This window comes from Exserohilum turcica (genome assembly GCF_000359705.1).
Source record: "Exserohilum turcica Et28A unplaced genomic scaffold SETTUscaffold_2, whole genome shotgun sequence".
NCBI lineage: Eukaryota > Fungi > Ascomycota > Dothideomycetes > Pleosporales > Pleosporaceae > Exserohilum > Exserohilum turcicum.
This window is the reverse complement of record NW_007360025.1, coordinates 3,371,514-3,395,458: the sequence shown is the minus strand read 5'-3', so window position 1 is coordinate 3,395,458 and position 23,945 is coordinate 3,371,514. Positions and strand designations below refer to the sequence as shown.

Genomic DNA, 23,945 nt, shown 5'->3' with positions numbered 1-23,945 from the left:
TTTTGTAGTACCTTGTCCTTGTTTGACGAGGGAGAGAAATTCTTTCTCCTCGCATTTTTTTTTTGCATGTTCTGGCGTGGAGGGCGCGTGGGTTATACTGGTATAGACTTTTTGGGGGGATTTCCCTTTTTTTTTGTTGTTGTGTGTGTGTGTATGTATGTATGTATGTACCATGTACGAACTTTTAGAACAAGAAGGGGAACCACACATCCAGGTTCCCCCATCATGACAAACATGACCACTGGACATGGCCGTCTTGGTTCAAACACTCGTTGAGTTGGAGTGTTTTGGAATTTTACCTTTTATCTCTCTCCTCTCTCCTCTCTCTCTATTAACATATCTGTCCTTTTACTCTTCCCTCTCTTCTTTCAGCCTAGCCCCTCCAGCCCTACTTATCCTCATCCCTGATCCATGCTTTTCGCTTTTCCCTTTCCACCTCTACTTACCTCCTGTCGTGTCGTGTCCTCCCTCCCCCCCCTCCCTATAACTCGCTTATCTACGTTTAATCCATAGTAACAGCATTCATGCCTACGTACTTACAAGGCTGAAATATCTGAGACACACTAGATATACATACATACATACATACATACATACATACATACATACATACATACATACATACATACATACATACATACATACATACATACATACATACATACATGTACCTACATACATGTATGCTTGTCGCGCCTGAATCATGACTTCTTTTTCCCTTTTTTTCCTTTTTTTTTATTTTCCCTACATGCATGCATATATGTCTCACTTTGCATATTTGCTTGCTTGCTTGCTTGCTTGCTTGCATGTTTGTAGATATACCAGGGTGTAGCTAAAACATCAAAGGGCGAAGAGGAAGAAAAGAAAAGGAAAGAAAAGAAAAGGAAAGGAAAAAGCATATACGTATGCCCTGTTTCTCTTGATGCATTCGCGTTCGACTCGTATATGTAGGTAGGTGGGTGGGTGGGTAGGTAGGTGGGTAGTGGCTAAAACATTAAAAAGAAAAGAAAAGAAAAGAAAAGAAAAGAAGAGAAAAGAGGACATGTACATGCTTGTATGTCTTGGTGCATGCGCATGCGACAAATGTATGTGCGGGTAGGTGTACTTACCGGATATTCTACGCGCTGAACCCGCCTGCTCGCCTGCCTTGAGGCGTGCATGGGCTATCTCTCCCCATGTTCGACTCGTGGACTGCATACTCGGGCGCTGGGCTTGCTGCTCGCCTTCCTTCCTTCCTTCCTGCAGGGCATGGTGTGGTATGGTATGGTATGGTATGGTATGGTATGGTATGGTATGGTATGGTATGCGTGCGTAGTGCATGCCAACGGCGATAATGTAGCTGTGCCGCAAGGGCGTTTCGCAAGCGCCCATGTCTTATTCTCACATTCCCACACCCGCATCCTCGCATCCTCACATCCCTACGTACCGCCACTGTGCTTGTTGCCTAATATGCAGTCCTTCTCCTGATTTTCTACCCCATGGCATTCAACGAGGAATGCAAAACCCAGTCATGTACTTCTTTTCCTTTTCTGTCTCTTTTTTCGCTAGATTATTCCGAGTTTTTTTTTAATGCTTTGCTTTTTCCACGTTCAATACCATGCCTTCTTTCCTGTCGCGATTCCGGAAGCAGCGGCATGCTGCCAAGCGGGAGAAGAGCGCGCGTGCGAACGCGGTGGATGGAATGGTGAATGCGCCTGGTGGTGGTGTGGCTCAGTCGAGTTTGAGTGCGCGTGGTCGTACTTTTGCACAGTCGAGTTCAAATGCTCTTCGCACTTCTGAGCCAGGCTCTACCACTTTTGTTGATAATGCTGCGAGACAGCCTTCCAGCACTCCTGTTAATACCGCGAAACCATTGCCCGCCTCTGTTCCTCTCCATGAGCTATGTGAGCGGTGCAGCAACTTCTTTGGCGAATGGCGGGCTCTAACATGGCTGCAAGAACACAGAGAACACGACAACACATCCTGGCCTATTTTACGTCTTTGCACGGTAGCTCAGGCGGTTCAATCGGCGCCACGCTGCCATTTCTGCAAAAAACTGGTTGCTCACCTGCAGAGTCGGGTTCAAGTCCGATTACCGCGCGTTGCTGAGCACGAGGAGGTGTATGTGCATTTACGCCCTTTGAAAGAGATGATTGAGTTTCTGGTACCGCAGCCTGGGAAGAAGAAGCCTAATAGTCGTGAAGAGGACTTTCAGCTCGTTGCCATGTATAGGATCAGGGCTTATGAGAGTACGTTGGCGCAGTGACTGCTTGTGGTGTTCATATCCTAACATACATAGATGGAAATGCCACAGCATTCGACAGCCATATCACAGCCAAACAAGTGCCACTCTGCGCTTCAGACAACATCTCCCAAGCAAAGCAATGGCTCCAATGCTGTCTTACCCAGCACCAAGAATGCCAGCGCTTCCACACCAGCACAGTTCCGAATCCACATCAGCGGCCCACGCGCGTACTGGAAATCACTCCCACCACGATCCGGCTTCGCTGCAATCTCAAAAACGAGCCGTTCCCATACCTCGTGCTGAGCTACATGTGGGGCACAAACTACTCGCAGCAGCTCCGTCTCCTGCAATCCAACGTGAGTGCCTTTGAGAAAGCAGTGCCGCGCGACCAACTCGAAGCCTCGGATGTCTACAAAGAAGCCATGAGAGTCACGCTCGCCCTCGGCTACAAGTACCTCTGGATCGATTCCCTCTGCATCATCCAAGACTCGGCGTCGGACTGGGCCCACGAAGCACAACGCATGGCCGTCGTCTACGGAAACGCCACATGCAATCTCGCCTTTCTGTTCCCACCGCATGCGCCAGAGAAGCCCTCGCAGCGCAGCGACCCCCGCATCTGGAGCCCGTGTATCCTGCGGCATGCGAAGGGGTCCGCGCCAGCCATCTACATGCACGACGACACGACGATCGAGTTCCGCAAGGAAATCGACAACTACAGTAAACTGCGCGACTGGCTAGTGCAGCGCGACTGGCCGCTCTTCCACCGCGCATGGACATTCCAGGAATACCTGCTCAGTCCGCGGACGCTGCTGCTCGGACATGGAAATCTCATGTGGCACTGCTCGCACCACTTCTACGATGAACTGCTGGGCGCGATTGCTGCTCCCATCGAGCCACCTACCAACACCAACACCAACAAGACTACTTCTTCTGCCGCTGACTCCAGCCCAGCTGTACTCTTCAATCCCAAGCGCGGCAAAGACCGAGGAAAATCCCGCTACTTCCCCACGAGCATCCAGGCCGTCAGCGCCGCCGCCGCCACAACCAACCACGCGTTTTCCAACCCATCCATCCTCTCCTTCCTCACCGACTGGACAAACATCGTAAACGAGTATCGCGGCCGCAAGCTATCGTTTGAAAAAGACCGCATCATTGCCTTCGCAGGCATCGCAACCGCCTTCTCGCACAAAAGCAAACTGACCTACCTCGGCGGGCTATGGGCTGAAATCCTGCCTGCAGCCCTCCTGTGGCACGTCGACCGCAAGCCCGCCTGGCTCGTCCGCACGGAAAACAACATCCCAGATGGAATCAGCATCGCGGACGCAACGTGGACCGCGGAACTCGGAAAAGACGCCAGCGGCGCGGATGCACTGCTGCCGCGCGAAATACAGTCACAGCTACCCAGCTGGTCGTGGTTCGCCGTCCCGCTGTACAAGTACCACGAGACGCGGTTTCTGCTCAGCGACGACGAGCTCTTCGTGCGCTGCAAGGCGCTGAGTAGCCCGCACCTGGTACATTGGACCGATCTATACAGCGCGCGGCTAGTTTCATTTACGTTTCCGCGACACGCAGCGGGCCAGGTTCCCGCTGGCGCCACGCACATGCACTCGTTTGGCGGCGTGCAGTTGCGCCTTGCGGCCGCGACGCTGGGCGTGCGCGACAACTGGGCTGCGCAGCTTGCGCAGCGCATGGCGGCCATTCGGCGCTGTAGTCCTGAAAATGCTGATGGCCAGATGAGCTGGGATCCTGTGCTGGAGTACTACGCCGACCATGTGGGTGCCGTGTCGCCGCCCAAGAACGCCGTGTATGCGCTGCTGGCGGAATCCCAGGTTGTGCGCTGTGCGGGCACGAAGACGGTGCAGCGCCGGTTTGCGGGGCTGATGCTTGTGCCGGATGGACAGCGAGGCGGGAGCGACGAGTGCTGGACGAGGATAGGCGTGTGGAAGTTGCGGGTGAATGTGCTGCGTGTGAGGGTTGAGGCGGCGAACATAGAGGCTGTGGCGGGGCGCTGGGGGGAGAGGAGCTTGATTGAGGGTACGTGGAGACATGGTGTGATTACCTTGGTGTGATGGGGGATTGGGTATATTGGTGTAGGAGAGGAGAATGTACGCAGCCTGTTGTAAGAGAGGACGCAGCCTTGTAGAATAGAAGAAGGCAGCCGTGTAGCATAGGAAAACACAGCCTACTGATGACTTGACGCACCCTGATCACGACTTCGCGCCAAGTAAGTGTAAACATTTAATCTACTTGGACATATAAAAAACGACATGACATCTACGCAGCCCTCACATGGCCATACCCCCGACTCAAAATCCGATCTATATCCCCCCCATCCTCTGCATCACCACCACTACCACCACCACCCACATCCTGATTCTGCACCCTCCTCATGACCAACTCATCAATCTCGCCTTGGCTCTTCTCCGCATTCTTCTTGCTCCTCCAAACCCTCTTGCCAAACCACCCTTTTTTACTCGCACCCGCGCTTTCATTCGTACATCCCCAGCCCATCTGCAACTCGGTACTCGCCTCCTCTTCAAACCGGCGCTTAATGTCGGGGTCCTTTTCCAAGGCACGAAATACGTCTGCGTCCGTAGCAAAGAATGCTGAGCGGAGACTCTGCACTGCGAATTCGAATATGAGAGCGGCGACGAGAATGAGGATGAAGGTGAGCCACCAGGGAAGTGACGAGCCCCAGCCGTGGATAAAGGCGTTGCTGACGTAGTAGATTTGGTTGCCCGAGTCGTAGGCCACAGACAGGATGATGTTCCAGAGGAACCAGCCGCCAAGGGAGAGGCAAATCGCAATGGCGTTTGTGATCGTTTTGCTGTGTGTTTCGATGAACCTGGTGTGTATTAGTATAAAGTAATTGGTAGATAAGAGCAGACGCACTGGATCTTGAGATTGATGAGAAAGACGGCAATGGTAAAGGTAAGACTTCCAAGTGCAAAGATAGAATCATCTCCCGTCCACGGGGCATGCCCGTATAGACTCCACATGCAGAAATAGACCAGCATGGCTTCGGAGCTGGCCATGAACATCCACGCCAGGAAGACGCGAAAGTTGAACGCGCCGTTTCGCTGGCCTATCGTGTACAGTTCAGGAGCGGCAAGCAGTGTCGAGGCCGAGAGATCCTTCTCAAATACACCCATGAAGATGACGGGCAGCGACGTAAAGAGTGTGTTGAACATGGAGAGCGACCACGATTCGTAGAGCGAGGTACCGGTATATCCGGCGCTTCGTTGGTAGAGCGCTTGCGCGAGATAGAAAAACAACTCTTTCCAGAATGTGCTGACGGTGTACTTGCACGTGCGAATGTAGTTCCAATGTCCGTGTACGAGAAGCAGTTTGGTTAAGAAGCGGAACTGAGCGATTGAGTAGTCGCTCGTGCGCGCTGCCTGGAGACCTTCTTTTCCAGTGATGCCAATTCCAACATGTGCTTCTTGGATCATTGCAATGTCATTAGCTCCGTCGCCAATCGCCAGCGTGATGCTCTTCTTGACGCGCTTGCGGATGCTTTTGACGAGCTCTGCCTTTTGCGACGGCGAAGCGCGACAGCAGATGACAGAGTCTGCCAGGACGGCCAGCTCGTGGAACAGAGCATCGAGGGTTTCGCTGCTGGTAATCTTGGAAAGCGTCTGGCCATCAACCACGACGACTGAATGGGCTACCGTGCCGCGCGAGATGGCCAAGACAGCTGAGCCAATCGTCTCCGGCACGTCGCCGGCTTCGTGGTCGAGGACCGTGACTGTAGAGAATTCCTTGATCAGCCGGCACGAGTAACCAATGTTAATGGCCGTCTCGCGTTTGTCACCTGTAAGCATCCACATCTTGATCTTGGCTCTCCGGAGCTTGTCAATGGCCTCAGGTACACCTTTTTGCAGCTTGTCTTCGATGGCGGTTGCGGCACACAGCTCCAGCTCCTGTTCAATCAAATCACCAGCCTCTTCAATTCGGCGTGTCCGGTCAACGAGGCTCGTGGTAGCATCGAGATAGCCCTTCTTCCACAGCTGGTATTCGTCCTCATTTAGGAATCGGTATCCGTAAACCAGAGTTCGAAGGCCCTCGGTCGCGTACTCGTTGATGTGTTGAAGACAGCGCTCAATGACGGCAGTGTCATCACCAGCAAGGCCTTCGTCGACCATGGCCTCCATGTCTTCGAGTTGCATCGAGCTGCGAGCCTCTGAAAATGCCATGCTGAACCGATCCACACCGGACGGACGGGGTGTCTGCGCAGGAGTGCTTTCGACGGATGACAGGTCCATTCGATCGTACTGGCGCTCGCGCAACCACTGGTCGACCTCCTCCCTTGCCGATTGAGATGCCCGACCGGCAATACTGGGAGCGAACGATTGCCTGCCCAAGTTGAGGCTGGCTCTCGCAGCTTGACCAAGCGTCATGCTTCTCCGCCCATCAATGCTGCTCATTCGACCTACAACGCTGTTTGAACGCTCAACTTGTTCGCTCCTACGGGCTATTGCATGCTGCACTTCGATGCTTTTGCGCAGATTAGCGCGCCGTTCAATCTCAACCATCTTCTTATTCGCCAGTGAAGCCAACTTGAGACGCTGCATGAGGATCGAATCAGCACCCTTGCAGATGATGCACGCTCTGCCATCTGGGAAGCGCACAACAATAGACATTCGCTTCCGCTTGCTGGAAAACTCAATTACATCTAGTATCTCGTACTCTTCCAAAACAGGCTCACAGTCAGATCCTGCGGGCATGATTTTAAGCGTAATGGTGTGGACGTCGCGGTTGATTAGCAGGAAGCCCATGTCTTGTGCAGCCTGTACTAGCGCAAGCTCATCCGGCGACGAGGCCATGAATTGGGTCTTGCCGTCCTCTTGAACTTCTGGCAAGCAGGTATGACACAGCGCGAGCGACAGCAGAAACATACGGGCCTTTCTTGAAAACGGCGTGTGTGGCTTTCTTTGGATGTAGCGAAGCATATCCTCTGTGCGTAGCTCTCGCGTAGTCTTGGCCGGCTCAGCTTGTTCGGTTACTTCCACCGCCGGGGCTGTGGCTCCATCGGACGAAATGGCCTTGGCTGACTTGAAGCTTTGCCTGCGTTGCTTGCCCTTCCTTCTTGTCTTGTGTATTAGCTTTTTCTGGATAGTGCTCTGCAGATCGGCATCATGCAGCCATGATGTACCCGCGACGCTGAGCCTCCGAAATTTCATCGAGTTGTCCGTAAGGGTGCCCGTCTTGTCGGAAAAGATGTAGCTGACTTGGCCAAGCTCTTCGTTGATGGTCGAAGTCCGTGGTTCGCAGGGCGTATCCGAGACGGGGTCGTACATGTCAATGTCCGAGTGCAAGAACCACATCTGCGCAAGCTTGACAATCTCCAAGCTGATGTACAGCGACAGCGGGATCATGTTGTTGAACATGATGATGAAGGCAGTGATGCTGGGGAAGAGAGCCACCGACGTGTTTGCGAGGTACCACATTTTATTCTCGTTACTCTGCCAGATGCGGTACGCAACAGCGTTGAAGACTGCGAGAAGCACAACGAAAACTACAAGAAGAATAACAATGCGGTTGACGAGTCCTTGTAGAGATGGAGCCTTGATACGGGGGTTCTTGTTGGCGTTCATACGGATGCGACACTCTTCTCCAGAGTAGATGACCGTGCCAATCGCATCAGGCGTGTTTCTCAGGATGCTGCCTCGGAAGATGATCTCGCCGAGTGTGAGTGGTGCCTGCTTTCCGTCGAGTATGACACGGCCTTCGAAGTTGTACAAGTCACGGTTCGGGTCCTCTACCACAAACTCGGCTGGGGTGCTGAGGACGTCTTCCTGGTCGATGATGGACTTGGAGACGGATGCAGCCGTTTGCTTGCTCTTTAGGTTCGTCTCGCCATCCAGTGCCATGGTCTCGACAAAAGCGACATTGTTCTCGCCGGTCGAGTGGAGAAGCGCCAAGTCAGCGGGCGCCGTGTCGTTTCGATTGAGCCTGATGATGTCGCCAACGTTGATGTCCTGCCACTTGATCTTCTCCCAGTTGAGGGTCTTGGACGGGCCCGCCCGCAACACCTGGGCTTCCCGGTTGTTTTCCGCCTTGTCGAGCCGATACCTCCTGAGATCATCATATCCCTCCTTTGCAATGGACAGCGTGACAAAAAACATTAGCGGTACGATCATTGTGAATTTACCAGTAGTGCTAAGGCCAGGTATCATCTGCAAAATGGCAATGACAAGAAAGTAAAAGTTTGCTAGCTTGGAGAACTGGGCCACGAGCTGACGGGGCACAAAGTTCCAGGCAGAGTACCGTGTAGATCGGATCCAGTTGCTGGTGTATGGCTGTCCCGTGCGCTCATCTACGAGGGCGTCTTTGCGACAAGGGTCCAGTTGAATGTGCCGACCGTCCTTGCTCGGGGGTACGTCCTTGATGCGGAAGATGAACTTGCGGGCCTGCTCTGCATAGTCTTTGACCTGTTTGGCCATGCGTGACCGTGTGCCTGGGGCATTGTTCTTCAGCCAAGAATTAAGATGGGGGATGGCAACTGGACCACCGCCCAGCTTGGACTTTGCGCTATCTGCTGAGGCCGAGTAGACATGCTCCAGTTGGTGCGGTGTGACGGTAACGATGGTGTCTTCGCTCTTGGATGCTGGCGGATATGCATTCAGCCCTGCAGCCTGCATATTTCGAGGTCGCGCGCCTTGTCCGACTCCCTCATGCAGCTCAATATTGGCGCCCGGCGAGTTTGCTATGTCGTGGACATTTTTTCTGAACAAAACGCTGCGCAGGGAATATCCACGGTTACGCGATGTTGGGGACAGCGGCGAGCGGGGCTGGAGCTCATGTCCCAAGCTTCCAGCTTCGCCATCTCGTGAGACGTCTTGCGTGGCAACCGTCAAGTCTGGCTTTTCAGACGGCTGGCCTAGACCAGAAGCCCTTCCTGCATGAGCCATGTCGTTTGACCGACGAGCGCTGGCCATGCTTCTTCTGTGAGGGGTGCCATCTCGTTCGATGTCGGTTGAGAAGCGCACACGGGGCGACTCATCCGTGGTAAGGCGCGCAATGGCGGGTCGCACAGTGCTGTCTATTGCTGAAGTGCGGGAGCGTGTGTCCTCTGCGCTTGGTGTAGGAGCTGGCTCGTCCCGGTCCAAAGAGGCTGAAGCGCGCCTTCGCATGCCATGTCCATGCCGGCTACCATGCGTGCCCGAATCCGGAGCGTCTCCCTCTGTCGCCATTGCATCCAGTCATTCCCTCGAGGGCGGTGAGCGGACCGGGCTGTCCTTGGGGTTGGGGGTGAGATGCGAGACGGGAGCTTCCCAGGCTCGGGCTGTGCCACTTGGGTGGTCGCGGGAGGGAGGCCTGATGTCTAGCGGCTTGCGTGCAGTGTGGCGACGTCAACTCTGTGCTTGGTTTGCTCGGTTACGTGGCGCGGCATGACCCCTCTCGAGCACCAGTTCAACAACGTGTGCATGTTGGGGAGATGGTCGAGACGGAGCGCGAGCGCCCATAAACCAAGCGTCCACGTCGTGTGGGTGTGCCCATGAGGCTAGCGCTGCGAGCATTTGCCCGGTCATGCAGGTGAGGCGGCTTCTTTTGCGGTCACGGTGGCCGAGATGGGGTCTGGCAGCTCTGCATGTATTCGTAGTGCTCGCCTGACGTAATCAAGGCTGTGGCTGGATGCACCCCACGGCCCCATACGTGCGCCCCCTCGCACTTGGGATGCAGGCGGGCGCGCCATGCCAGATGCCAGATGCCCATGTGCATGTGTGCTTTTTTCGTCTGCGTCTGCGCCTGCGCCTGCGCCTGCGCCTGCGCCCATGGCCTGGACCCACAGCGCGACTGATGATCTCCTGCGAACAACCGGGGCGGGCTTGGAGAAGTCGACCACGAGAGCGGCCAAGTCAGCCTCGGTTAATACCTCTACTTAGCACAGAAGAGGCCGTCGCTATCAGCATCAGTATCGGGCCTTTGATTCGCGAAAAGCACCCGGTTCGAGCAGCATTGCCGTTTCATGCGGGGTTCCCTCTGCATGCACACCACGCTTGGCCATCCTGGTGTTAACAAAGTCTACTATATATATACTTGATACTACATGGACTAGCTGCTGGCCTACATACACGTGGAAACTCTCAAATGCACTCACAACATGCAACAGCAGTCTGCACCAAATGCATTCCATTCAACTGCACCAAACACACGACGCACTACGCCAAAATAACCCAGTGCCCATTTTACCAATGCTAACAATGCTTCGCTTTAAAAAATAATGTGGTATAGTCTCCCCGCTCTGCTCTGCTCTGCTCTGCTCTCCGCCTCTCTCCGCTTCTCGTCCCTGGCCTTTGCAGACCCTCCGCAAGTCTTCAGCACCCCTAGATTTCCTTTGTTGCCTTTGAGAAGCATTCCGAGTAATAGAAGTAGTTGTAAACTTGTCGTGGTATCCAGTAGTCGTGTCTCTCATTAATTATTGCACCTTTGAAAGATTATCAAAAAAAAAGAACCCCAGAAAGAAAGAAAAAAAACAAGTGCCCAGCGCCATGCAATATGCGGCCAGAAGATGATGGAACAGCCCAACTGACAATGAGGATGATAATGACGATGAGGATGACGATGGTGATGATGATGATGATGATGATGATGATTGGTAAGAAAAAGGATTAGAGAATGGGTATGATCCGCATGTCCTAGGTAGCGGCGACGCACCAGTGGCGGTGGAAGACCCATGCGCTCTTTTGGCATTCTTTGCTGCAGTACTTTGTCCGCCGGCAGCGACGGCACTTGGCAAACTGGCGAGTGTACTCTTCCCAGCGGCCGCACTGGTAGTATGCGCACTGCCGGATCCCTCCACGAGAGTCGTCTTTCCGGCAGAGGTTGCGCATAACAACGCTTGCCCAGTACTGCATGTCCGATGTGTGGTGGCGGACCGTGAATTGCTCCACAAGCGGGAAGATGTTGAAGTCGTCGGGCAGTTCGTATTCCTCCAGCTCTTCCTCTTCCTCTTCGCCGGCCTTGGGCGCCGATGTCTCGCCGTCCAGAAGCTCCGTGCCGATTCGGAGCTTGGGCACCAGATGCGACTTTTGAAAGTAGCTTCGTAGGTTGCAGTACTTTGACACGTAGGCCAGTAGCTGCAGCGACATGAGCACGTCTTCATCGCGGGGCATGGCGGCGAGCACGCTGGCAGAGGCGTTGCGTTCCTGCGCGTAGCGTGGGTACCATGGCGGCGGAGGGTTGGTGTTGACCACGTTGATGGTGGGCTGCATGGGCGAGAAACCGGTAATGGGGTTGTTGGGCGGCGTGTTGGTTGGGTTGATCAGACTGCCATCGAGTGCTGGACGGTGGGTAATGTTGAACGTCTCGTTGTTCTCGTCGGTGCCCTCTGAAGGCGCGGCAATGGGCACCGGTGTGTTGCCAGCGTCCAGCATCTCTGGGTTGCCGACAATGTCGGCCATGTTGATCTCGTTGTTTTGGATGCCGACAATTGGCTCGTTCACAGCTGGGCCTGCCGCTGTGGGTACTTCTGTAGACAAGTCTTCTTGCGGCACCTCGAGATCCGACTCGCCAGACACGGATAGTTGATGGCGGATCGATGGCCGCCGACGGGCCCTGGCCAGACCTGCTCTGGGACTTGTCGGGCGTGCCTGGGGAGCACTGGGCGTCGTGGGTGACTCTGGTTGCGACGTGATCTCGCCTTGCAACGCCGGAAGCATCGAGGGCAGGCGGTCGGCGTCTCGCACCGGGCGCAGGGCAAAGGCATCAGGGGCCGTGTCCATGGACGGCAGGGCAGTGACCGAGGGCTGGCCGAGGGTGCGTGCGGTGGTGGCAGGGGCGCCAAACAGCTGGGCGCGGGTTTCGTGGCTGCGGTGGTGGTGATGGTGGTGGTGGGGAGGGCGGCCGCGAGCAAACGTGGTGCGCTCGGGGGGCGAGCTGAGCGAGAAGGAGGGGACGGGGGTAGCCTCGGCTAGGGGAGCCTCGATGGGACGGGGAATCTCGATGGGAGGCGGGATGATGCGTCGTGATCGGTCGGCTCGGTGGGCAGAGCTCGAGGCGGCCTCGCCCGTCCGTGACGAGTGGTGGCGGCTCGATGTGCCCAGGCGCGACGACTTGTGCATCTCAGCCTCGGCCCTGGCGCGCATCTTGTCGACGACCTTGATGTAGTTGTCGAGGATGGAGGCAATGACGGGCACCATGTCGGCCTCGACGACACGCGTCCTGACGTTCTCGGAGCCTCGCACGCCGATGTTGAAGATGCACTGGAAGGCCAGGTTCCATTTCCACATGTCCATCATGTCCTTGCTGCGGCCCTCCTTGAGGATGCATATCAGGCGCTCGATGCCGCCATCGACGGTGAGGATGTCCCGTATGCGGGCCGACGACGTGGTCAGGTAGGCGAGATGGTTGAGCGAGTTGATGAGCGGCAGCGTCGATGTGCAGTCGAGGGCGCGGCGGTCGTAGAGGGCGGTTGTGATGCCGACCGAGGCCTTGTTGGCATTCGGGATGCTGAAGTTGACTTCGCGCATGGTGGATGGGGGGGTTGGTGTGCCGTGCTGCGGAGTGCCGTGGGTGACGACGTGGAGCGAAGATGGGCGGGTCGAGGGCTGCAGGAACTAGTGTCGCATGTGGTGGGCTGCAGACGGACTGGCGGGCAGAGGACGACGAGGGCGGGAGCTGGAGATGGGCAGAGGGACGGGCGGTCGCGGACAGTCGACGGGGTGTTGTTTATTATGCAGACGGTGGGCCGGACTGTCTCGGGGCCCGTGTGGTGTCGAGTGGTGAGGTGTGGGTGTGCTGGTGGTGGTGGTGGTGGTGGTGCTCACAGACGCTGCTTAGAGATGAGAGGGCGGCCGAGAGCAGAGGCAGGGGGGGAGTGGGCGGCCGGGCTGGTGAGACGGATAGCAGCCGAACTCTGACGAGACGGGGAGGGTTGGTGAAGGAGGGCGGCAATGGGTGAAAGGGGCGTGGGAGAGGAAGGGGAGGGGAAATTTACGAGGAGCCGTGGGCGGGAGATGAGGCGTGTTTGCTGGTGTTAGGGGCGCCGGGATGGGAGATGGAATTGCAGCGGCCGACTGGGGGGCGGGGCGGGCAGGCGGGTCGAGGCAAGAGCCCTGGGCGTGCGAGGGCGCGGGTGGGCGTGCATGACGCCCGTCAACCAGGCTGAGGCCAGATGCCAGTGCCAGTGCCAGTGCCAGCACGCAGGCGAAAAATTATCCTGGGGCGCATCGTCGGCGGAAATGGAAGCAGACGCGGGAAAGGGAGGGGGGGAGGGGGAAGGGGAAGGGGAAGCGCGCCACTGTGGCTGGACTTGCCACGCAGAGCAGGAGCAGCGCAGCAGCAGCAGCAGCAACAGGGCGAGGAATGAGTAATGCAGGCGCCGCGACTCGGCGGATTGCAGGCGGCCGCTGCTGGCACTGGCACTGGCAGAAATGAGCATGAGCATGAGCATGGGCATGAGCATGAGCGCCTTCTTCGGCGGCCGCGGCGTGCTCGCGCCTGCTCTGGGCCTAGCCGCTCCACCGGCCCATGACCTCTCGCGCCCCAAAGCCTCGCGACTAACATCCACCAAGCCAGCCTCAGCCAACATCGCATACCACCCAGCCTTACACGCCAGACATCCACTACCGCTAGAGACACCACCACACTCCCACATCTCCCGCCAGTCCTGCTCCTCCCCCACGCCGCCTGCCACGACCACGCCCGCCGCCCGAGCTGCCCGCCCCGCCAGCTGCCCGGTCGCGTGGCACTCGTGCTCGCCCCCTCCCAGCGCCTGCGTGAGAGATGGCCACGCTGCTCTGCCCGACGTGGCCGCTTTCTGCTGCTGCTGCCGCTGCTCCTCGCATGCTACACCCGACGATGCTGCCCATCTCGCGCGCCCGTTGTTTCGCCACATGCAAACACCCGTGCAGCCCATGGACACCCCTTGCCCCCGCTGCGAGGCGCCTGCTACACGCCCACGACATGGCCCGTATACGCCCACACTTCTGCTCCAGTGCGCGCCCACCCCCGTCCGCCCACCGCCACGACGCGTCGCTGCTACTGCTGCTGCTGCTGCTGGCCATCGCAATTTCGCCCCTCTGTCCTCGCTGACCTGACCCGACCACACCAATCCCAACCCCAACCCACGCGCCTCATGGCAGCCTCACCCCACGAGCCGCGAGTCCAAGACTTCGCATCTGCCCCGCCGCCCCCGACCACGCCCGACCGCTCGGCTTCCGACTCAGCAGCGCCTCCGCACCTGACGCTCGACACGCAGCTCAATGGCGACCAGAGCACCCGCGGCCGCTCCCAAACCACCACCACGGCCACGTCGGCCGCTCCCCACAACCCAGACGCACTCCTCTCGCCCGACCGCTTCTCCGTCGACTCGACCCTGCGCCGCCGCATCACTCGCTCCCACACGGTCAAGCACTACCAGTCCCCCACGCGCCAATACCACCACCCGGAGCCCGGCGCCGAGCCCGGCGTCGACACCAAGAACGACAGCGAGGCTGCAAACTACCACCATCTGTACGCACGATGCCAGATTACCGTAGTCGACTTTTCCGACGAAAGGGTCGAGTGCCACGAGCTCGACAATGACACGCTCCAGGACTTCCTCAACTACCCCAAGGAAGACTGGGTCGCATGCCGCTGGATCAACGTCAATGGCCTGAGCTGGGATGTCATCCGCACCCTGGGAAACCACAAGCAGCTGCACCGCCTGGCCATTGAGGACTTGATGAGCACCCAGAGCAGGACCAAGGTCGACTGGTACTCGGACCAGGCCTTTATGCTCCTGACTCTCTCCAAGCTCGTACGCACCCCCGTCGACTCCGACTCGGAAAGCGACTCGGATTCTGACGACGGCGACCGCCGCTACGAGGCCTCTCGCTCGCGGTCCCGTTCGCGCCATTCCCACAAGAAGAAGCACAAGAAATCCCGGAAGCCATCCTTGTTTAAAAGAGCCAAGAACCTGCTCTTTCCCAACAGTGGCGCCGGAGGCAAGACGAAAAAGGACGACATGATACAGACGCTCGACGGTCTCGAGCAGCAGCTGGACGGAACGCCTCTCGAGAAAGTCCGCATGCCCACGCCTCCAGCAACAACCGCTGTGCGCACACTCCAGCGCTACCGTGGCGGATACAATCTCGACCGCATAGTGTACCTGGAGCAGCACTCGGCGCTGACCGAGAAGCACCTCACCGTCAGCGTCGAGCAGGTCAGCATCTTCCTCCTCGCCGACAACACGGTCATTTCCTTTTTTGAGCACTCGGCCGACGATGTCGAAGACATGATCTTGAAGCGCCTGCGAACCGAAGACACAATCCTCCGCCGCAGCCAGGACAGCAGCATGATAGTCCAGGCCATCATTGACGCAATTGTCGATTTGGCCATACCCGTCGTGGCCGCCTACGAGGATGCCATGGGCGAACTGGAACTCGATGTGCTCGAGGAGCCGGAGCTCCACCACAGCCAACTCCTCTACATTCTCACATCCGAACTTTCCATCCTGCGCAACACCATTCAGCCCATTGTCTCGCTCATCAACTCGCTCCGCGACCACAAGGCAGACCCCATGACCCAATCCCTCCTCAGCCACACCAATTCCAACCTGGCCACCCGCAAGACCATGACATCCATCAACATCAGTCCCCTCGCCCACACATATCTCGGCGATGTCGAAGACCACTGCATCATGATCACCGCCTCGCTCGACCAAATGCGCCGCGCAGCCGATAACCTCATCGACCTCATTTTTAACATGATGGGTGCCTACCAAAACGAATCCATGAAGATTCTGACTGCAACCACCATCTTCTTCCTGCCCTTGACCTTTCTCGTCGGATACTTTGGCCAAAACTTTGCCCGCTTCAACGGCGTCCAACACCACTCGGACGCCTTCTTCTGGATCATCGCCGTCCCCGTCATGGTCGTCACGCTCATTGTCCTCATGGCCGACCGCATCCTGCGCAAGATCCGCCATTGGAGTGGGAAGCTCAAGCGCCGAGAGGCAAAGCGGAGGGCCGTGCGCCATGCCAAAGTCAATGGTAATGGCATTCTGGGCGATGGCATTGGCCTGAGTCACGGCGCTGCCAGTGCTGCCAAGTATAGAGCCAAGAGGCGACAGACGCTATATACAAAAGGTAATATTGGGTCTTTTTAGAATCATGATTTACATCATCTCGATGTGTCTTCTCCCTGTTCCTTTTTCACACCTTACTTCATCTTTCTTGTATATAACTGTATTCATTCGCCTTTGTCTTGATTTTCTTCGGTCCTATATGCACAGGTAGTGTGCAAGTAATATGTTGGACTTCTGGATATTAGATACCCTAGCCATACATGACTGTATGTACACACTAGACCTTGAATAAAAATGAAGAAGAAATAGAAAAAGAGCTTTTTTTTCCTCTACATCCACCTCCACGTCTATTGTGTACACGTGAAGAATAAAGTTTCCCCCTCTTTGATCCTTGTAATTAAACGTGAAATTAAACGTGTAAGAGAATGAATGAGACTGCCTGAAAGGATAGAATTCAAGTACTACTACTCAATTACATTATATCGTTTATTGACAATAAGGATAATAATAATAGCAAGAATAGGAACACACAGAGAAGAGGACAAAAAAACAATAGTACCACGTTTGAAAAAAGAAAAGAGGACTATTGGACATAGTGTTGGATTGACATTATTGCCCTCCTACATATCCCTCTATGCCCCTGATTCAATCGCTTAGGACTAGTATATGAGACTAGACTGGATTAGATTATTCCCCTATCCCCCTATCCCCTATCCCTATATGTGCCCCTATCCCCCCTATTCTATAATTCCCCTTATGTGCCCCTATTCCCCCTATTCCCTGCCCTCTACCCCCTATTCTTCTTATGTGCCTCAATTCCTCTATTTCCCCTATTTCCCCTATTTTCTTCTCCCCTAGTCTAACACTATGCATGCCTATAGTAAATAACAAAAAAAATATTGCTGCACTATAGAAATATATAATACACTATAAATCTTTCCTATCTATGCACACTAATACAAGTAAGTTACATATGTTACTATTTTTCTTATCTCTCTTCTCTCTTGGTTTTTTTTATCTTCTCTTATATAAGGGGTACGTAATAATACTATAAAGGAAGAAAGGAAGAAAAGGGGAAAGGAGAAAGGGGAAAAGAAGAAAAGGGGAAAGGGGGAAAGGGGGAAAAGAGGAAAGAGAATAGGAGAGAAATAGACGAAGAAAGAAGAATAGAAGAAGAAAAAGAGAGGAAGAAGAAAGAAAGGAATCCTTTCTTCCTCTACCAGAAGAGAAGACGAGTAGTGGTAGGATAAGGGACCTGAAGCAATGCGTGTAAGAATGCGTCACATTTCATCATTACACTTGTAGTCAACTTAGAATACTTCATCTCCTACACAGATTCATACAAGTTGTTCCTTTATTATAGTATTAGTTTGTCTATCCTTGGGTGATATCTATAACTCCTTGCACCAAACTGCACGGCCTGCTGCACAGACTACCGCACGGACTACCGCACGGCCTACCACTTTATTCTGTTCGCCCTGACCCGGACCGAACATAGAAAAGTATAGCCGAGCCTCCGTGTAACATCCCGCTTTCCCTTATATGCATACATACATGACTAGACGTGTCCAAAGTTGGCATGGAATGCAACACACATACTCCCTTTGTAAGAAAGAAACGCTGATTCCGTAATGCGTTCCAGATAACAAAGGGGTGGCGGTGGAGGAGACACGGTATCATGTATGCATGAATGAATAAACGAGCTTTTCCGTTTCCCCCGTCCAACAATGAATAGAGAAGACGAGATAGAGAAACTCGACATCCCGAGAAAAGTGCAAGATCCCATCTATAGTGAACATGGCCAAATAGAACCAAGAAAGAAAAGAAAAAAACAGCCAATAGTAAGAGCATGATAGTCGTCTATTGGATCTGCTTAATCTTGCATTTCCATCCCGAATTCGGCTCGAGCAGCGGGAGACTAATTGCATACGTTAGTACTCATCCCCTCATTCGAATATGACAATAAAACAAACTTACCTAGCGCCCAAACACCATCCAAGCTCATTGTCCTTAATCTTCTTGGCAATCTTGACCTCACGGTCAATAGGCATGCCGTATCCACTCCTGAGGAGCTCAAACTGAAAGTTGAGGTCTAGACACCACTCTGGGCGGCCCTTGAGCTCGTCGAGCGCCTTGGGCACGGCCGAGAAGACATCCCAGCCCTTCTCGCCGGCACACACCTTGTCGGCAAGGTCCTGGAGCTCGCGCAGAGTAAATGACTCGGGCATGCCGAGCTCCTGTGTGCGGTCGTAAAAGTACGAGAGAAGGTACACGGCTTCGCTGGCAAACGTCTGGGCAAACGGCGGCTGGTGCACACCGCGGAAGGCACACGGCGCAATAGCGCATGCATCCTCCTTGTGGAGCGTCTTCTCGGCCAAGCCCCGGCATTGTGTTGGTGCGGCTGTAGAGGGGCCAGTCATGTTGACAGTGACCGAGTCGCCCAGCTCGTGGCCCTTGGGCATGTGAACCTCGACTTCGCGCGACATACCAGGGGCGATGCAAGGGTTTACAATGGGCTTCTTGAGGTATTCGCGGTTGTCCTTGTGCGTCTCGTGGAGCCCGGCGAGGATGGTGCTGTGGAGGTTGTTGCGAGCCTCCATCAAGCCATAGCCTAGGTACGAGTGCTGGTAGAGGTCAAAGTTGCGGTTGCCAAAGTTGAGCTCGTACTTGTGGTCGCCCTCGGCAAGCTTGGTTGGGAGTCCGCCGCGGGGGGTGTCGGGGAAGGTGGGCTCGAAGATGATCTGAGTCGAACCACCGCCGAGATCAAGAACGGCGGCTGTGGGGTTCTTGTCGGGGCCTCCAATCTTGCCGAGGAGGTAGTTGACGGTAATCCAGGCGTATACACCCTCCATCTCGCCGGGCATAACCTCGACGCCGTTCTTCTCCTCCGAGACGAGCGGGAAGGGGTAGTCGTTTTCGAGATGACGACGCACAGCAGCGAGGATATCGTTGCTCTTCTTCTCTCCGAGCTTGCGCAGGCCAGCCGTTGCCTTTACGGCGACGGGCGTGCAAGACTGGTATTCCTTGGGCACGTTCTTCACCGCCACGTCCATGAGGACGTCCAGACTCCTCGCAGCAGCCTCCGGGTCGTCGGGGTACGCCGAGAGACCCGAGCCGCCCTCCTTCTTGGGCGTCATCTCAAACACTTCATTCTCGAGCGCGGGGCTGGGGCCGCAGTTGTTGAACTTGTACACGTGGATACGGGAGCCAGTGCTGCCGGCGTCGATCATGAGGGCATACTGGATGAGGGGCTTGTCCTTGGAGTACGACTTGGTGCACTCGGCCTTGACGTCGCCGGCGGCCGTGTTGCCTCCGGATGGGCGGGAGGCGGCTGTGGATGTCAGCTGTGTATATATATGTGTGTGTGTGCAGAGGAGGCAGCCGTGTACATACCGCCGGGGCGTGGGATGCTGCTGCCGGGCGCAATCAGGTACAGCACGAAGAGGACAAAGGCAATGACGCCGCCCGTCTTGAGGTAGCGCAAGCGCTGCCCTTTGTTCATGACGGCGCTGCCCTTGTGGTCGTTCATGAATGCGTCTGCGTACGTGGAGCGATGGCGCGAGTGTCTGGCGGGCTTCTCGTAGGGGTCGTCGTCGTTGCTGCGACTCGAGTCGAGCGTGCGTGGCAGGGAGACGGAGACACGGCGGCGGGGGCCAGAGAAACCAAAGTAGGACCAGATGCCGGGTCGTCGTTGGCCGGGAACTTCAATGCCGCTCGACATGGAATTTCCAGGAAAGACGAGGGTGCACGAGGGGGCGCAGGTCAGGGCGCGGGCATTCAGTTGCGCTGCGCTCCCAGGACGGTCTAGTGTGGGGGGGCGGCGAGAACACGTACACGCACACGGCGGCGGCGGGCGTGTGGATCACGGCAGGACTCGAGTCTCGGTCGGCAGCACGAATCCACGGGCGAGGTGTAATGGACGGCGGTTGCTGGCGTATGCGTGCCTGTGTGCGTGTTCTTGTGCCTGGTGAGCAAGGTCCCTGCCGCTTGGCACCGACTTTTGGGAAATGCGCCCCTTGCCGCGGCCGCACTCTATTATTATCATCGCCGCCGAGCCCGCATTCAGCGGCTGCCGCTATGCTACTGCTACTGCTACTGCTACTGCGACATGTCTGCGCTGCTGCCCTTTTGCCCAAACACGTGCCTCGAATCCCCATAGGCGCCCTGGCCGAATGCCCTGGCCGGCGTTTGCGCTCCATGCCGGCATGTGCCAGGCGCATCGTGGCGGGCTAAACGCACAAAGTCTCCGCGGGCTGTCTTGGGTCGACACAAGATGCCAGCCCGAGACTCCTCCCGCCGTCTTCGTGCCCGCCGTGCGACGCTTTGTGCTATCGTGGCTTCCTCCTGCACCGCCGTCTCTCATCCAAACGACAGCCCGGCCCTCTTCATCACCCTCTCAAAGTCCTCCAGACTGACCCCGCCAACGTCTTTGCCCTGGCCCTTGACCCCGCCATTCGCCTCAAGAATCATATCCTTCAACACGTCATCTGGCACGTCTTCTCGCAACTCCTTGGCGACCCGTCGGAGATGCGCTAGAGTAATGGGACCCGCCGTGCCGTGCGTAAACAACTGGTATGCTGCCCTGACCTCCTCTGCATTGCTCTCTTCTCGGTATTCATCGTCCTCGTCCTCCTCGTCGGATCCTTGTTCCTTGGAGTGTATGGCGATCGCAGCGTACGAAAGGAAGGGGACGAATGCAACGACGCCGGTGTTGAGCGGGTCGATTGTGGAAAGAATAGACGACATTTCCGACTTGTCAGGCGTGAGGTTCAGAGAGCTTCATGGCTGTTAGCATACGCGCATTACTGCCACGCGCATCCGAGTGCCACCTACATCAGGCACCGTCGCACGTCGCCTCTCTTCAAGACGCCTTCCCTCGAATCGTCGTGATCTGGATGTGAAACTGCAAACAGACCAAACGCCTCACGTATCTCGGCCTCTTGGTCTGCGGTTAGACCGTTTTCTTTGGCTAATTTCGACGCGCGTTTGACAGGCGCCTTGACGGGCGGCCCACGGCGGGTTGACGGCTGTCATGTTGGTCAGCGCATATTTCGAGTATTTAGAATAGTCCAAGGTCGTCTCACCATTGCGCTCCGGTAGTGGGAAGACTTCCTTCACACTGTCGTGGTTGAGGCCTGCTGCTGTTCGATGACGCGACCGCACGGACCAGCGCCAAGCAAACCTCGGCTTCGCAAAATCCTCGCTTCCTGGCCTCCCCTTATCCACGTCTACTTCTTCTTATAAAATTCACCCACGCACCTTTTTCCCCCCATCCAGTCCCCACGCACAACACCGCCGTCTTCTGCTGCCTCCCGAGGCATGTGCGCCCGTTCATCTCTCCATTTCTTTCATGACGCGCCGCTTCTCGACGCGTCACAACCCATTCCATGTCCCGACTGGACTTTTGACACGTCATACATTACCGATACCACCTCCATCTACCGACCCGGTCGTCTCGTTCGTCGTCGCATCCTCATGTCTGATCCAGGACGCATCGTCGTTGACCATATGGTTTTATTATACACATCAGGCGTAGCATCATGCACCGGCCTGGCCCCCGGCTGCATGATGTGAGCCTTTACATGCCTCAAGCCTGGGCGATCGGCTCCAGCTGGCCTGTCGCCATTCACAGCAAAGCATCAAAGTCGGGAGACGTCCCGCAGAAATCCAGCAGCGACTGTGCACTATCCCACCAGATCCAACGGCTGGTTCACCATCTCGGCGGAGATCGAGAACCTTTTACTACTCTCGAAGTTTACCCTGAACTGTGTCCACATGTCGCTCTCTGTTTGGCCTGAAACCCACTCAGCAGTCGACTCAGACACAGCTGTTCAAAGTCGAACTGAAGTTATCTTCACGGCCGTGGAGTTTCAGGAAGAGCCGGGCATGTTCACCAGACTCAATCGACGAGTGAGAGCCTTTGATCCAGCTAGCTGGACGTTCAATGAAGCGTTGACCCAAGCGCTCAACGAGGCGTTGAGCGAAAAATTCAAACGAAGCTGTTTGACTTGGGAGTTCGATGAGGCTGTTGAGCTCGCAACTATGGCACAAATTGAGCTGACGATAACCTAGGCAAGGAGTTTACTCCGAATAGCAAATCACGTGTCCCACGTGGGTATTGAACACTTAAACATATTATTATTATTATTATAACTATGTCGTTGTGGACCTCAGAAGCAGGGGCTTTTCCCCCGAAACCGAGTGCGGAGTCTTTAGAGGCTGGTCCTCTCGGTAATACGAGAGCAGCTGGCAGGTCTTGGAACCCAAACTCGGAGAAAGAAGCCAACCGATATGAAGCCGCTTTCGGGCGGCTTCGACAGGCCGTATGGCCCCTGGCACGTTTTGCTCTGAGGCTATCCCGCGACACCATATACTATCAAATGCGGAACAAGTTCTGCAATCCGCTGGATGCGCGGTTTTCCTATTCCCGCAGCAGCGACCTCCAATCGATCTTGATCGCAGAGGAGAAGTATTAAGGGATTATAAGTCTTATCTCTCGATCAAGCAGATCCTATGACCGTTGATTCCCCTCACGGTCAACTCCATTGAGGCATTCGCCTACCCTTGGAGTGGGAGGAAATGACACGATGTCCCTGGATGGAGCTCGCTTGATGCTAGGTTTCAAAGCCCCATACTATATATCGTTGTCAAATCCTCCAACAATCAGTGGCTATAGATGGGCTTATGTCCGCCACGATCGAAGGTGTTGCGCACCAGTTCTTGATACCTTTCGCGAATACGGTATCAGTTGCTGTGCGAAAATCTCTTCCTGCCAAGCAAACTGTCCACAGCACGAGTGCAGAAGAATTGATCACACTGTGCGCAGCTGGCTGCTTTGTGGAGCCTAGCTGGTGGTCAAGACATCCATGGGGTGTCGCACCTTTGTCAACTCTTATCTGAAGTTGATGACGAAGAACATATTGTCGCTGACTCTTAGCAAGAGTCAATGACTAATGACTGTGCGACGACAAGTCGACATCTAGTCTGTAGGCTTACGAGGGGTTTTATTTAACCCAAGTCGTCCATACTCGTCTCGAGTGTGTTGGAGGCCTCTAATATTATTAATATGATCTGACTTTTGTCATTTCATTTCGCTTCCAAATTATGCTAGAGCTTACCAACTTGTTATTCTTCGTTGGTAAGTGTGGACAGGGAAGCAAGATTAAATCCAGTACGCTGTTTCATATGAAGTTAGCGGGCCTTGGTTCTATCATGCTTTAAGTCGATTAATTGGCTTAGGGCTAAGGATAAGGCAAACATACTATTGTAGTTGTATAATATGTTTACGCATATCACACTACTACTATAAGTCGACAACGTTATAAGATGTAGATTACTAAAGTTAGGATTATTACATATAAAGCTCAAAGGGTCACTCTCTTATAAGAATAACTTAATACTATAGCTTATAAGTTATTTAATACTATAAGATATACAAAAGAACTCTGTATAACGTATGTGGCAAGCGAGCGCCGCAGGCAAGCGAGCGCCGCACCCCACCAAACCTGCGCACCTCTCCTATCTCAACGAACAATGGCTCAACGTAGCGCTACTCAATTAGCTTTGAATAAAGCAGATATTCAGCTTGCTATTTCTTCTATTAATCTCTATTAAACACAAAGTAATCGTCGCGCTGCTGCTGTCTACAACGTGTCTAAACGAACAATCCGCCACCGACGCGCTGGTATACCTGCTCGACGCGATTGC

At 55.0% G+C, this 23,945-nt stretch overlaps 7 protein-coding genes across 7 annotated transcripts; 3 read left to right on the top strand and 4 right to left on the bottom strand.

Moving 5' to 3' along the window:
• Positions 1–1,811: 1,811 nt before the first annotated feature.
• Positions 1,812–4,319, top strand: SETTUDRAFT_136273 (uncharacterized protein). The gene is made up of 2 exons (XM_008027658.1): positions 1,812–2,228; positions 2,279–4,319. The coding sequence occupies exons 1-2, from the start codon at positions 2,129–2,131 to the stop codon at positions 4,291–4,293; spliced, it is 2,115 nt and encodes a 704-aa protein (XP_008025849.1). The 5' UTR covers positions 1,812–2,128; the 3' UTR covers positions 4,294–4,319.
• Positions 4,320–4,498: 179 nt separating this feature from the next.
• On the bottom strand, positions 4,499–8,868 carry SETTUDRAFT_88996 (uncharacterized protein; the record flags this gene model as incomplete). Its single annotated transcript, XM_008027657.1, has 2 exons — positions 4,499–5,069; positions 5,117–8,868. 2 exons carry the CDS (start codon positions 8,866–8,868, stop codon positions 4,499–4,501), a joined length of 4,323 nt encoding a protein of 1,440 aa, XP_008025848.1.
• Positions 8,869–10,463: 1,595 nt separating this feature from the next.
• Positions 10,464–12,711, bottom strand: SETTUDRAFT_163378 (uncharacterized protein). Its single transcript, XM_008027656.1, is given in 2 exon segments — positions 10,464–10,702; positions 10,715–12,711. 1 exon segment carries the CDS (start codon positions 12,697–12,699, stop codon positions 10,867–10,869), a length of 1,833 nt encoding a protein of 610 aa, XP_008025847.1. The 5' UTR covers positions 12,700–12,711; the 3' UTR covers positions 10,464–10,702; positions 10,715–10,866.
• Positions 12,712–13,602: 891 nt separating this feature from the next.
• Positions 13,603–16,481, top strand: SETTUDRAFT_179184 (uncharacterized protein; the record flags this gene model as incomplete). The annotated part of the gene is made up of 2 exons (XM_008027655.1): positions 13,603–13,908; positions 13,941–16,481. The coding sequence occupies 2 exons, from the start codon at positions 13,603–13,605 to the stop codon at positions 16,317–16,319; spliced, it is 2,685 nt and encodes an 894-aa protein (XP_008025846.1). The 3' UTR covers positions 16,320–16,481.
• A 1,617-nt stretch (positions 16,482–18,098) lies between these two features.
• Positions 18,099–19,959, bottom strand: SETTUDRAFT_19967 (uncharacterized protein; the record flags this gene model as incomplete). Its single annotated transcript, XM_008026785.1, has 3 exons — positions 18,099–18,156; positions 18,216–19,569; positions 19,632–19,959. 3 exons carry the CDS (start codon positions 19,957–19,959, stop codon positions 18,099–18,101), a joined length of 1,740 nt encoding a protein of 579 aa, XP_008024976.1.
• Positions 19,960–20,597: 638 nt separating this feature from the next.
• SETTUDRAFT_19966 (uncharacterized protein) lies at positions 20,598–21,746 on the bottom strand (the record flags this gene model as incomplete). The annotated part of the gene is made up of 3 exons (XM_008026784.1): positions 20,598–21,015; positions 21,072–21,265; positions 21,657–21,746. The coding sequence occupies 3 exons, from the start codon at positions 21,744–21,746 to the stop codon at positions 20,598–20,600; spliced, it is 702 nt and encodes a 233-aa protein (XP_008024975.1).
• A 32-nt stretch (positions 21,747–21,778) lies between these two features.
• On the top strand, positions 21,779–22,310 carry SETTUDRAFT_19965 (uncharacterized protein; the record flags this gene model as incomplete). Its single annotated transcript, XM_008026783.1, has 2 exons — positions 21,779–21,882; positions 21,935–22,310. The coding sequence occupies 2 exons, from the start codon at positions 21,779–21,781 to the stop codon at positions 22,308–22,310; spliced, it is 480 nt and encodes a 159-aa protein (XP_008024974.1).
• Positions 22,311–23,945: the final 1,635 nt, after the last annotated feature.

Excerpts from the sequence above, each read along its gene's own strand:
- SETTUDRAFT_136273 (XM_008027658.1), top strand. The coding sequence starts at position 2,129 with ATGATTGAGTTTCTGGTACCGCAGCCTGGGAAGAAGAAGCCTAATAGT. Across the intron at positions 2,229-2,278 it reads TAGGATCAGGGCTTATGAGA|ATGGAAATGCCACAGCATTC; the intron begins GTACGTTGGCGC and ends TAACATACATAG.
- SETTUDRAFT_163378 (XM_008027656.1), bottom strand. The coding sequence starts at position 12,699 with ATGCGCGAAGTCAACTTCAGCATCCCGAATGCCAACAAGGCCTCGGTC.